We start from the raw sequence: 13,432 nt of genomic DNA, 5'->3' as shown, positions 1-13,432 counted from the left end.
TTTTCCAATTAGTCAGATAATTAATTGATTTGGTTGGCAGTTAATTAGTCATGCAGAGAATTAGATAGGTCGTTAATTTTTTGTGTACTTAATTAATTAAGCAAGCAGTTAATCATGGTGAATCATTTTGAAAGGGCTCGTGGGCAAGAACGATCTACGGGCTCTCAGCTACATGGCCAAGCACTGAGCACTGCTTGCCAACATGGACAACTGCCACCATGCGCTCGCGACATGGGCGACCTAGCATTCACCAAGATGGATGAAGTCTATGCTTTGTAGGATATCCACACGCTGACGGTTCCCGAAATGTTCGCGGGTGAGGACAACACAACACAACACTAGCTAGGTGGTTCATGCTATAATAAAAAGGAAGAGTGTTCCAAGAACAAGAAGGAAAAGGAACTAAAGCCACCAAGTGGTGCATAGTGTTGGAGAAAGAAAGAGTGTTCCAAATAATAAGAGAAAAAAAAAGAGTATTCTAGGAAATAAGTAGGAACGAGAACTAAAGTTGGCGAAGAAGGAGAAAGGGGAAGAAGAGGCGTCGATGACGAACACAATAATGTTGACGTGGTGCTGGTTGGCGCCAATGAAACGGGCTGGCGAAGAGGCGAGGAGTAGAAGATGTAGGGAAAGACGAGGAAGAGAAGAACGTCAATTATCCCTTCTAGCATTTGTGGGATGAAGGTGGAGCTTATTAGTGACTAGGAATACGTTCACGTTGCCACTCTCCTCCAATGTCAATTTGCATTTGCAAAGTTGAATGGACATTTGAGAATGATCCCTGCAGTTATTTGATGTTTTGTGTCAATAGTATGTGTTAGTTTAACCCAGTCTATTATATTGTAAACATGAAAATTTTCACCTTATTGCAATGAACGACGAAGATGAGGTGGAGGTCATCTCCTTTTAAAGGAGGTGACTCCAGCAAAAAAAACGAGAAATGTCCCGCTACGGCGGGAAACTAGTCGGGAATGAGAGGTTCCGACAAAAAAAGGGAAGGTGTGTCATTGGATGGGGGTTTTGTGTTGAACCTGGATGTTACAGATATTGCGGATAGCCCGTAGCAACGCACGTGCGTTCTGCTAGTGGATTTTAGGCTTTCATTCAGGAAAGTGATTTAGTATGGACGGAAGCGTCTTCAACAACTCCTCGAGGAAGGAAAGTGGCGCCTTGGGTGTTGCCACTGCCATGCTCGAACCAGCCATTCAGGGGTTTCCCTCAGAGCCAGAACCGTCATCACCTCTCTAGCAAGAGGGCATGCAACCAAAGCCGTTGTGCACCAGTATTGACAAGGAGGGGTGATCCAGAGAGGCGGAAGGGGGTTGTACCTTCATATTTGGAGGCGAAAGCCGAAGAAGGCCCTTCGCCTCGACAACCGCCCGCCGACACCTCGCCGCCCAAGGGACTGAGGGATCCAGCCACCAGCACCTGCGGGGCACGCCAGCCGTCTCACCACCAAGGGCTGCCGCGTAGGCGTCCGATGCCATCAACATGAGAAACAGATCAACTTGAGCCTCCCTGCCACCTTCACCGCGCCCGTCAGCCTTTCCCGTTGTCCTCCTCTAGTGACGACCACTAGGGATATGGAGGAGGAGGAGGGGAGGGTGGCCTGGGAACCCTAGTTGCCTGCAAGGGCTCGAATCATTTTTATCCGCAATATGGCTCAGGTGTTCCTTTTCAGAAAGAAAAATGTGAGGACTTAAGTTTGCTAAAAAAAATGTTTGCATGTTGGACAACATGACAAGTATAGTACACCAAGGAGCAGTAAGACGGTGGTAATAATTGGGAGCTGTACACGTGTAAGACGCTGCGTATCTCTAGTATTTACCAGTGCGTGTATAATCCCTTCTTCCACCTCCTCTGGCTCACACTCACACTCACTCTCACTCCACCCATCGGAGCTCCCGAAGTAAGTGCATCCGGCCAGCCACAGCCATGGCGATCGACGAGCCCGCCAAAGTAAAGCCCCCCACCTTCCTCCCCCTCCTCCTCCTCTGCTCCAGCTCCCATCATCATCTGCTTCTCTACCGCACTCAACTCATTTATTTATTTTATTTATGGTAGGATTTCTTCATGCTATTTTTGTCTTTCCAATGATTACCTCCTTCTGTTAATTTGGTTGATTTATCCATGGGGGTTTTGAATAGAAACAGGGAGGGAGGTGATTGATTCTTGAGAAAAAGAAGAAAAAAAAAAGTCTCCATCGTTTTCTCCGGCTGCATATATATCCAGCTGCTGCTAGGGCTTTTTTAAAGTCTGCACCACCCTTCGATCCGCTTTTTCACCGCGGGAGATTATGCTTCGCGTTGGGTGGATCACTAGATGAAATTTGGTAGTAACAGAATTATTGATCGGTTGCCTGACTAATTTGCAGAGCAAGAGAGGGGCGCCAGCGGGTGATCCCCACTCTGCCAAGTCCAAGACGGGGCAGAAGATGGTCCATCGAAGGCGCCCTTTGCTTGATGAAGGCAGCAGCAGCAGAAACGAAGACGGCGACGGCGACGACGATTTTGAGCCTATGGTGAGAACCTGTCTGCAACCATCTGAGGTCACATTGCTGCATTTCAGTTTCAGCAACCTCTGTTCTTCCAGTATTCAGTGTACCAAATGCATGTTCTGACGCCACTTCAGTAGTCTTCTTTTTGTCACCATTTGATTAGCCTTTCTCTGTTGTTTCTTAATCTTCTATTGTTGGTAAATCACTAGATGACATTTGGTGACAAAATTACTGATTGTTTTGAGCCGATGGTGAGAACCTTTGTGGAACCATCTGATCTCACATTGCTGCATTTCAGGAACCTCTGTTCTTCCAGGCTTCAGAGTATATTGACTGCATGTTGTCATACATATATCGCACATTCTTTTTTTCCTAGAACTTATTTGACATTATTGATAATGTGATAGTGATATGAGCAGGAAACAATGTTTCTCGTGTATTTTGTTTGTCGGTCCACTTATTTGACACCGGAACTCGTGATCTATGTATCAATACATTGTTGACATGTGTTACTGAATGTGTTCTAGTTTTATCAGAGAGTCTAGGTGGAGCCTGCTAGGAGGCCACTTCAGTAGCCTTTTGTGTCAGCATTTCATTAGCCTTTATCTGAAGCTATATATGTGTTTTGTTTTGGTCCTGTACTAACTGCGAGATCACTATTTGAGATTCAGTATAAGTAGTAAAATGATTGATTGGTTGATTGATGTTCATATACGCGCATAACAATTACTCTGCATTGGTTGTGTGACGAATTTCCAGGCTATGGGAGGGACGCCAGCGGGTTATCCCCCCCATTCTGCCAGGACCAAGATGGGGCAGAAGATGTCGTTGGCGCATCGAAGGCTCTCTTTGCTTGACGATGGCAGTAGCATCAGTAGACACATTGCTGCTGCTGCTGCTGCGGCTGATGATGTTGGTGGTGGTTCTGAGCAGATGGTAAGAACCTTCATGGAACCATCTGATCTCACGTTCCTGCATTTCAGGCACCCCTGTTCTTCCAGGATTCAGAGTATCAAACGCATGTTCTCATATATCAACTCGAATAAATATAGGAAGCCGCTTTTATCAGTTAGTTAGTTGGTTGGTTGGTTGGTCGGTCGATGAATCGAGCATTGGAAAAGCCCATTTACTGAGATTGTTATGAGGTCAATCCAGCTCTTTTTTTTGTCAACCATTTCATTTGCCTTCTCTCTTTTCTTCTGAATCTTCGATCACGCTTACCTTGTGGAACCGTCAGACAAACTGAAGATTAACTGCTTATGTTTTTCCTTATAGCGCTCATTAGTACTGCAGCGACTAGTACAAGTACACAGTGACCGCATAGCATCCTCCATGTTATTAAGCTATATTATATATACATTTCTGTGTGAAGTGCATCCTATAGGTCCTTGAACTATTTCAGAGGCGTCACATAGGTCCTCAAACTATGAAAACCATCATCCAGGTTCTCAAAGTGCAATGTGCGTCATCTAGGTCCTCGAACTATTTCAGAGGTGTCACATAGGTCCTTGAACTATTTCAGAGGTGTCATGTAGGTCCTAGGATGCACCTCTGAAATAGTTCGAGGACCTAGGATGCACTTCACTCCATTTTTTTATCTTCACTCATTTTGAATTTCTCGAGATGCGATAATAAAAAATTGGCAATTGTAGGGTGAGGAGTTCGCTGTTGATGTTGCTCAGAAGAATACAGCAGTTGATGACAGCGATGATCCAGATGGTAGCGAGGACGACTTTGTTCCATTGATAGTGAGTGTTTTATTGCTTGAATTCTCTTGTATATGCACCAATTATACCACACATGGACCCATTCACAACATCAATTTTAGTGAAAAACATAATGTCTGACATCATTGCAATAGTTCCTCGTTTTCATTTCCATCTCGATCATAATTTTCATAAAGTACGATCATGTAAATTATTGATGTAACCTCATTATGGCAGATGATGAGAACCAAGAATGTGAAGAGTGAGCCTGGAAAGCATCCCGGCCTCCGATATAAACACAAAACCCAGAGAACTATCAATAAAACTTATAAAGTAAGATACACTGCCTTATTCCATCGCTGTATGTGTGTGTGTGTGTGTGTGTGTGTGTGTGTGTGTATGATATGAACAAATAAATAAATAAATTGCGAACAAATATATTATGAATTCAAGGTGCTTCTTTTGGCTTTCTTTTACTGGCCTCTAGATTTTTATTTACCAATAATAGTTCTATTATGTGTAGAGTTTCTTGGAACTTTTGGCTTAGTTGGTTCGCAATCATGTCTAATACATAAAGATACACATTTTGATCCATGTCCGAGAGGAAAAAATGAACTCACAATACTTGATTTTGGCTGATCCAAAAATTTCACAACTCAGATTATTTGTTATATTCAATCACCTTTAGAAACATATTTTGGATTCATTGCTCTGTTTTGGTGGGCTACTTTAATTTCAGAGGAAGAAGACAGGGAGGTCAGCAGGTCCAGTATATGCCAAGAGAAAGGTAGAGAAGAAGCCAAGATTGGTTGGCAGCAACAACATTAGTAAGGTAAGGTCATACGAAATAGCTTGTTGATGTATCATACCCTTTAAAAAAATATAATGCTATTAGTAAATAGATCAATATGTATATTATATTCCCTAATGTGGATGGTGTAGTCAAAATTCTTATTTGGGCTATAGACTAACTGTGAGCAACTTATGACTTGCCAGATATCTGATGATGATGGCCAGAAGAAATATGCAAGGTATTTCAACTTTTGTTGTTTCTCGTCAGTAGTGTGTGTTGAATAGCTGTCAAGTGTGTGTATCTGACTTATGCACATGAATCTTCAAACAAGCTATAGTGTTTTGGGCTTCTATGCCACTGCTTTTGACAGAGCTTTGGAGGTAGAAAAGAAATTGCCAGCAGAAGGTCCGAGCTTCGTCAAGCTTATGCAGATATCACATGTTGTAAGGGTTTTTTGGCTGGTAAGTCCTTGTTTATTAGGTGTTTGAATGTTTGTCCAATGCCAAGAATCCGGTAATGTTTCCGTATAGGCAACACTCAGTTTGTGTTTTCCTGTAAGAATTTTAATTTACACGGCAATTAATATCTACAGAAGACGCAACTGCAAATTCAGAGCATGCCACTGATTCATGGCATTCATGTTTTTAGAGAGAGGAGCGGAGAAGCGAGTGCCACTGATTAATTTAGCTTTTTGTATTTTGCTTCCTTTGCATTTGACTTTTGTCTTCCTCCCAGGGTGTCCCGGTTAGCTTTTGCAGAGAGCATCTTCCAAATCATGATGTTACAATTGTATTAGAAGATGAGGATGGTCACCGGTTTGATACAAATTATCTAGCGCGCAAGCAGGGCCTCAGTGGTGGGTGGAATAGATTTGCAACGCGACATCATCTTAAGGTCGGCGATGCAGTGGTCTTTCAACTCGTGGAACCAACAAGATTTAAGGCGAGTGCTTCGTCAATGTTTTATTCCATCATATTTTTTGTGTATGCAAGTTTTTTTTATTTTAGAAAAGGAGGATGCACCCCGGCCTCTGCATCTGGACGATGCATACGGCCACTTTATTAATTATTAAGCACAAAAGACCTTACAAAGTAGTACATCAGTAAGCCTGAAGCCAACATCTAGGCAACATCTGTCGCTACTCCTATCCCCTTGATGCAGTGGTGCCGAATGTCCGAGCCTAATACAAAACAGACATCACACCAAATCCTAACATCTAATGCCGGATGCCCCATCCTAGCCACATACCGGGACTGGGTCACACGCCGGTCCGGCGCACTCACCGAGGCTGCCGCCGCCTTCTTCCACCGATCCATCTCCAGAGCAGGTACTGACGCACAGACCTTGCCAGGCCTGCCGTCGACGCCACCATGGCGCCAGACAGCTCGACCACCCTGCGCTCGTCCATCCAGCCGCATCCGTCGTCGATATGCAGCTGCACCATGCCGCCACCACTCGTCGTCAATGACGCGGTAGATACAACGCCGCACCACCTGGCAACCTCCACACCATCGCCACTGCTGGAGCTACTCGGAGCCCACCATCCACAACATCTCTCCCCGAACAGCAGTTCCTCCCAAGACGGCGCCTCCATGGAGGATACGACGCGCTGGACGCCGCCGCCGCCCAATCCAGACTGAATTTTGGACTTTCGTCCGGGAGGGGTTCGGGGGTGGATAGGGGGGACCTCGGCTTCGCCTCCAGGAAGGGTAACGGCGTCAAGTGACGTCGCCGATGCCGGGCCGAACACGCCGACCAAAGTTTCCTCCGGTCCCCATCCTATGCCACCAAACCTCCGTGTACTCCGGATCCGGCAAGCCATGATCCGAAACCCGCGAAGATGAAAGAGCCATGGGGCTCAACCCACCAGAAAGGAGGATCGAGAAGAACTCCTTGTAGATCTCCAGACGCCGAATCCAACGATCCGACGTGGCCAGCGACGATCATCACCACCCCGCGGCGGCCGACGGAGTCCGAAGAAAGGATCCAGATGGATCCGATTTGGATTTGGCGGCACCCGCGACCACCAGTCAGGCCAACGCAGCCACCACCTCACGACACGCAGGTCGCCACCGCCGCGCCGCGCACGATGCCGATGGGAGACCCGCCCGCCGCGCCGCCGGACCCCACGTTCGCCCGGCGTTCCTCTGGATCTCGCTGTCCCGCGCCAGCCAAGACGGAGAGGATGGGGAGAAGCCCCGCCGCCGCCCAGCCGGCCAGGCTTCGCCCGGCGGCGCTATGGACGGCGGCGAGGAGGGGGAGAGGAGGAGGAGACTCGAGGGGCGGCGGCTAGGGTTTTCCCCCCGGGTCGCCCGCGGGGGCGACGCGAGGGGCGAGGGGCAACATTCGTCGCGCCGCGAGTAACACTACCCTCTTCATGATATTGATAGTGATACGTTGGACCATTGACTGTTGTTTACAGGTGTACATACTGAGAGAGAGTAAGTTCAGTACAACCGATGGAGCACTCAGTCTCCTGAGTTTAGACACGTCCATGGAAAACAACATGCCCGGTGAGTAAAAGTATTATTCATCTTCATATTGCAATGTTATGAAATCTTTCTAATCATGTGTTGTCTTTTGTGAAGCAGAAAAAGGAGAAGATACTTCTGATGAAGATGCCAAGTCCAGGGAGGATCCAGAAGTCACCAAAGTCGTCACCAACAAAGCATCCGATGATGATAGCAACGACCTTTTTAGTGAAGCAGCAGCAAACGGGGGCGTCGGATCCCCAGATCCAGACCCTGATTTCGACGCCGTGAAAACATTCAGAACCTTCAAGATGGCCATCGACAGTTCTGTCATCGACCACAAACTAGTCCAAGATCGCCTGCTTTGGACGTACTACAAGCTCTGCGGCGACCGGAAGGCGTTCCTCCACAGGCGTCTGCCGAAGCACATAAACCTGACGCTAGCCGCAGGGGTGATAGTAGAGACGGCCAGCATCGCTGAGGGCATCAGGTCCTACCCCAGCTCCTGCTCTTCCTGCGAGGACCTCGCGGCGTGGAAGAAGACCCTGGAGTCCTTCGAGCTGCTGGGAATGGACGTGGGCTTCATACGCGAGCGCCTTGATGAGCTCCTTTTCCTCCTTGACGCCCGGTCATCGGATGATCACCCGCCAGAGGGGTATGAGGAGGTGAAGCTGGAGCGTGCTCGTGCCGCGGAGAAGGTGAGGGCCCTCGAGTCGAAGATGGCGAGCCTGAAGGATGCTCTCAAGGATATGGAGATGGAGATGGAGGAGATCGCGGAGAAGAGGAGGGGCCATGCCTTGCTGCAGCTGGCGGCCGCGCCATGGTGATCGGCGATTCGATCGTCGTCTCGTGTCTTACGAGTGCATTTTGGTGGTTGGCATCTCTTTCAGGTCATCACACTTGGTCGACCTATGTGTATAGTTCTAGTTGGTTCTCTGTACATACAGCAACGTACACTGTTAGCAACACGAACTAATTTGCTAACTATGAACTCGGATCGGAAGATCACAGCTCAATTTCATGGCGAAATGTTAGCAGAGGCTATCTACCATCCTCCCACACCTCTGTTCTGTCACGATTACAGCCCAGCCTTGCGGTCGTTTTTTCCTAGCCAAGTTCTGGGCACCGCCAAGTTCCCCTTTGTCTAACAATTAACTCGCTCCCGTGCGGGTGCGCCGCACCCGCCGGCCATCCGCCGGTAAAAGCCTGTGTGGCGCGGCGGCGGTGGATCTCCTCGGCCAAAGCTCGGGATCGTAGGGGTGACGCTCGCTCCGGCCGTTCAGAGGCAGTGATGTGGGGTGGCGACGGCGGCCAGGATCGGCAAGCTTGCGGCGGCAACGACGCGAAGGCTAGCGGGCGGCGGTGGCAGTGGTTGGGTCCGATCTGGACTTAGGCCAGTCATAGTGAAGAGTAACTTAACTTAGAGTAGTAACATACATATGTTATTGGTGTACTAGTAGAAAGCCCGTGCGTTGCCACGGGTCTTTATTTTCTGATTGGTAAATGTTTGGCAACGGCGTGCCGGCCGAACTTTGCGCTGGTCGCGTCCACGCGCGTTCCGCCTTAGCCATCCACCAAGCGACACATAGGATGTGGGCCATCCAAATCGCTGCTTTTCTTCAACCTTCCGCAGATCCCACCCCATCCTCGTCTCCCAGCTCCGCGGACCTTGCCCCATCCTCGTCTCCTGCCTCCGTCGTTGCAGCACGCAGCGCCGACGCCCGCATCTCCTGCCTCCATCGCTGTAGCGCGTGAGTAGCTCGCCGTCGGCCATGGAAGATCGAATCTCCGCCGGCCATGGATGTAGATCTCACCCCGCCACACTTGCAGCCCCGCTCGCCATTGGATGCAGCAAGGCCGTTGACCAATTCCATTCCCGTTGGTTGCAACTCCCACGCGCCTCGTGCTTCTGCCTCGCCGCCGCCAAGCCAGGCGGCGATGGACGACACCGGAGGCTTCTGCAGAATTGTCGCACCCCATCATCTTGCATCCGTTTAAAAAAAAGTTCACCCCCCTACATGAAAAGCTTCAATCGGATGTAGAGAAAGCTACAAGCGGTCAACGCCTTCGCCGGAAAGCTACAACCGTTGACATGAAATGCTACAACCTTCGATGTGAAAAGCTTCAACCGAAACGACACAAAAAGCCTTGACCAAGTGCTGCTAAAAAGAAAATAGCTACAACTTTTTGGTAGAAAAGCTTCAACGGTTGTTGGAAAAAGCTCCAACCATTGAGAGAGAAAGCTACAACTAGACACTATGAAAATAAGAAAGCTTCAACCAGCGACGGCTGGAGGTGGAAGAATATGATAAAACGCTGCAGTTTTGCTACATGCTTCAACCGGCATAGATTTTGCTACAACCGGCATAGCATTTTGCTATAGCTAGGGTCACGTTTTGCTACAACACACAGCCGGCGTTGTGGTTTTGCTACAACTAGCATATTTTTTTTGCTACAACCGGCATAATGTTTTGCTACATCCAGCATGGCCGAGCTGCGACCCGCGACGGTGACGACGACATTTTATTGCAACCGTCATACGTATTTGCTATGTCCGGCAACGGGTTTTGTTACATCCGTTCATTATGCAAATGTTGCTACCTGCAACGGCGAGCTACAACCAGCGAAAACGGCGACGTTTCTTTTTTGTTGCAACCGTGTCTCCATTTTGCTACGACAAACAACGAAAAATGCTACAACAGGCAATTCTATTTGCTAGAACCAGTCAATCACCAGCAAGGCGGAGTTATATCCATGGCGTGCGCGGGCGGCGAGCGTGGGATCCATCCATGGCGAGCGTGGGCGGCGAAGCTGCATCCATGGCAAGCGAGGGCGGCGGAGCTGCATCCATGGTGAGCGCAAATCTCTGACGAGCGCGGCGGCGAAGCTGCATCCATGGCGAGCGCGGATCTCGGGCAAGCGCGGACGGCCAGCGAGGGCGCCCCCCGGCGACGAGGAACGCCGCGGTGGTGCTTCAAGCTCGACCGTTTTCTCGCGGGGATATGGCGTGATGTCGGCGGCCCTCGGGCTGTTGCATTTTTTTTTGGAAAAACGACTCGTGAGGAGGATGAAGCGAGGACTGAATCTGACGGTCATTAATCGCTACATCGGGCGGCCAGGGCTGGACCGTCCCAACTGTTGGGCCGGTGCGCCGGCGCCTAGCATCGCCCTTTCTGATTACACGTATATAAATATAATGCATATAGTTCAACCGGGAGTAGTAAGTATGTCGTAGTTCACCATCAAAATAATAAATATATAATGCATATCAAAATTTATATGTATAGGAAAAATAATCTACAACAATTGAAAAATAATTGAAATCAATTTCACTTGCAATGTAATTTGACGATGTACATACACTAGTGTAGCGCCGGTTCGTAAGGGCCTTTAGTGCCGGTTCTGCAACCGACACTAAAGAGTGGAGACTAAAGCCCCCCCCCCCCTTTAGTACCGGTTCGGCACGAACCGACGCTAACGTGCCACCACATGGCACGAGCTAGGCCCGGGTGCGTGTAGGACATTAGTACCGGTTGGTAACACCAACTGGTACTAAATGTTTGGGTGTGTTTTGGTTTTAATTTTTATTTTTCCTTTAGTTTTGTGTTTTCAATTTAATTTAGTGATTGTTTTACATTATAATGAGTTGTTAAATCATTAGGTGAAAGTACCGCAGATTAGTTTCGACTGGATGCATGTGGATCCTAGCTAAGTGATCAAGTATATGCCATATCCATATTACTTAGATCACTAAGTGATCTAAGTAATATGGATATGGCATATACTTGATCACTTAGCTAGGATCTTGATCACTTAGTGATCTCAGTAATATGGATATGGCATATACTTGATCACTTAGCTAGGATCCATCCAGTTGAAACTAATATGCGGTTTCTTTCATAAATGATATAATAACTCATCATCATCATCATCATCATCATATTAATATAAAAACTCTTGCATCATATCATCACCAACAACAGTATATACTAGCTAGCAAAGATATCATCGAGTTCAACATGGTCATGATATTATAAGCGTTCATAACACCACAAAAGCAAATCACTCTTTGAGATTAAGTTCAGGACGAAGAACACGGACACGCATGAGAGGACAACAAGTACTAAGAGCATGATAACTAGCTAAATCACTCCTGCTGCTCTCTCTCTCAGGTAAAATAGCATAGAACATGTATAACTCTCCTGATTCATCATATTGGAGCATGCAGATGAACCTGTCTCCTAATCGTGGGCTGCGCTTCTGATTGCTGCCCCCTAGTACTTCTCTGCGATCGTTAACAATTTTGCTACAATCTTTCACTATTAAGCATTCATCGCTTTCAGAAATCCTGAATGCACTCATGTGCACTGTAGGATATCTTGGCCGTAAGCTAACAATTGACATGCGACCTTTAGTCTCGATCCACTGAGGCACAACTGCCATTGGGAGTCCCTGTTGAAGAACATCGTATAGTAATTAATATACTTAGCAATGAAAGTTTAGCTTGAAAAATAATGTATGCAAAAGATGCACTGAGGACTAATAGTAAAAATCTCACCATCTTTCCTAAATACATGTGACCGTAGTTCAATACGATCACTATTGGTCGCACGTTTTGAGTACTAAGATTTTCAAATTCAGGAAAATGATTTCTCTTAACAGCATCAAGATCCTCAAGCCATGAAACATAATGACTTATCTCCTCGCAGTTTAGTTCAGCTCCGGGACAGTAGTAGGTCCTGTCTACCAAGCGCCGGACATGTTTGCTTGAATGGAAATAAGCTGTCAATAGAAATTAGTTGTCAACTATTTTTGAATAAACAATATCAAAGACATAAATATGGTTGAGAAACTCACATAATGGTAGAATTGGAGGTGTCTGCACATCGACCCAGATGTCTCTATTACCTTCAATATCATCTTCCGGACGAATATCAAAGGTGATAACCATATCAGGCTCAAATGCATAAGCCTTGCATAGTGCTTGCCAAGTTTTGCATTCAAAATAGGTGTACGTGTTTGCATTGTATAATTTGACGTTGAAAGTATAACCATGCTGGGTCTTCAGGTAAACTCTCTTTACCTCCATAGTTTCCATAGCACTGAAACCTATCTTATCCAAGACAAAAATTCTTGCATGGCAGGGGATGCGCTAGTAGAATAATGAAAATTTAAAATTATAAGTTGAAGCAAATGAAGCATATATAAGTCATGCTTAATTACGAAAAAAGACTTGTCGTTGTGACTTACTGTATCCACTTCGAAGGTCTCATCCAGCTTGATGCTGAAGCGCCTACCATCAACAAGGAAATTTCTGTCGCACAGGCCGCGCTGGTCTTCACAGAATTCGCACTTAATGAAATATTTTTCGTCGTCAGACGACATTTTCTATGTTCATATAGGTGAAACATTAAACACTTACTAGTTCTATTAATTCAACTAATTCAACTACTTCTATTAGTTCAACTAGTTCTATTAATTCAACTAATTCAACTAGGCATTTAATAAAAATAAACTTGTTCTATTAATTTTTTTACTAAAATAAAGTAGCTAGTTCTATATAGTAATATTTTAATTAGATCATCAAATCTCATATATCTAAATTTTCTTACTAAAAATAAACTAGTTCTATTAATTTTCTTACTAAAAAATATATATAAAGTAGCTATATATAGTAATATTTTAATTAGATCATCAAATCTCATATACCTAAATTTTCTTACTAAAAATAAACTAGTCCTATTAATTCAACAAATTCAACTAAGAATTTACTAAAAATGAACTAGTTATATTAATTTTCTTACTAAAATAGATAAAGTAGCTATATATAGTAATATTTTAATTAGATCATCAAATCTCATATACCTAAATTTTCTTACTAAAAATAAACTAGTTGTATTAATTCAACTAGTTCAACTAAGCATTTACTAAAAATAAACTAGTTATATTAATTCAACAGAAAATT

The 13,432-nt window shown here is 45.9% G+C and overlaps 1 protein-coding gene and 1 pseudogene across 3 annotated transcripts; one reads left to right on the top strand and one right to left on the bottom strand.

Annotated features, from left to right (window-relative positions):
• The first annotated feature begins 1,848 nt into the window (after positions 1 to 1,848).
• Positions 1,849 to 8,508, top strand: LOC109765669 (B3 domain-containing protein Os01g0234100). 3 transcript variants are annotated; one of them, XM_020324452.4, is made up of 11 exons: positions 1,849 to 1,959; positions 2,375 to 2,521; positions 3,257 to 3,433; positions 4,150 to 4,245; positions 4,441 to 4,536; positions 4,943 to 5,035; positions 5,200 to 5,234; positions 5,334 to 5,457; positions 5,732 to 5,938; positions 7,419 to 7,509; positions 7,588 to 8,508. In XM_020324452.4, exons 1-11 carry the CDS (start codon positions 1,936 to 1,938, stop codon positions 8,292 to 8,294), a joined length of 1,797 nt encoding a protein of 598 aa, XP_020180041.1. In that variant the 5' UTR covers positions 1,849 to 1,935; the 3' UTR covers positions 8,295 to 8,508. The 3 variants fall into 3 exon arrangements, with proteins under 3 accessions (XP_020180041.1, XP_020180040.1, XP_020180042.1); XM_020324451.4 differs by having other exon boundaries at positions 5,328 to 5,457; XM_020324453.4 differs by having other exon boundaries at positions 1,850 to 1,959; positions 5,367 to 5,457.
• A 578-nt stretch (positions 8,509 to 9,086) lies between these two features.
• Positions 9,087 to 13,432, bottom strand: part of LOC109765670 (alpha-xylosidase 1-like) — a 47,325-nt pseudogene continuing 42,979 nt past the window's right edge.

Source organism: Aegilops tauschii, chromosome 1 (assembly GCF_002575655.3).
Source record: "Aegilops tauschii subsp. strangulata cultivar AL8/78 chromosome 1, Aet v6.0, whole genome shotgun sequence".
Classification (NCBI taxonomy): Eukaryota; Viridiplantae; Streptophyta; class Magnoliopsida; order Poales; family Poaceae; genus Aegilops; species Aegilops tauschii.
This window is presented reverse-complemented; position numbering and strand designations above follow the sequence as displayed.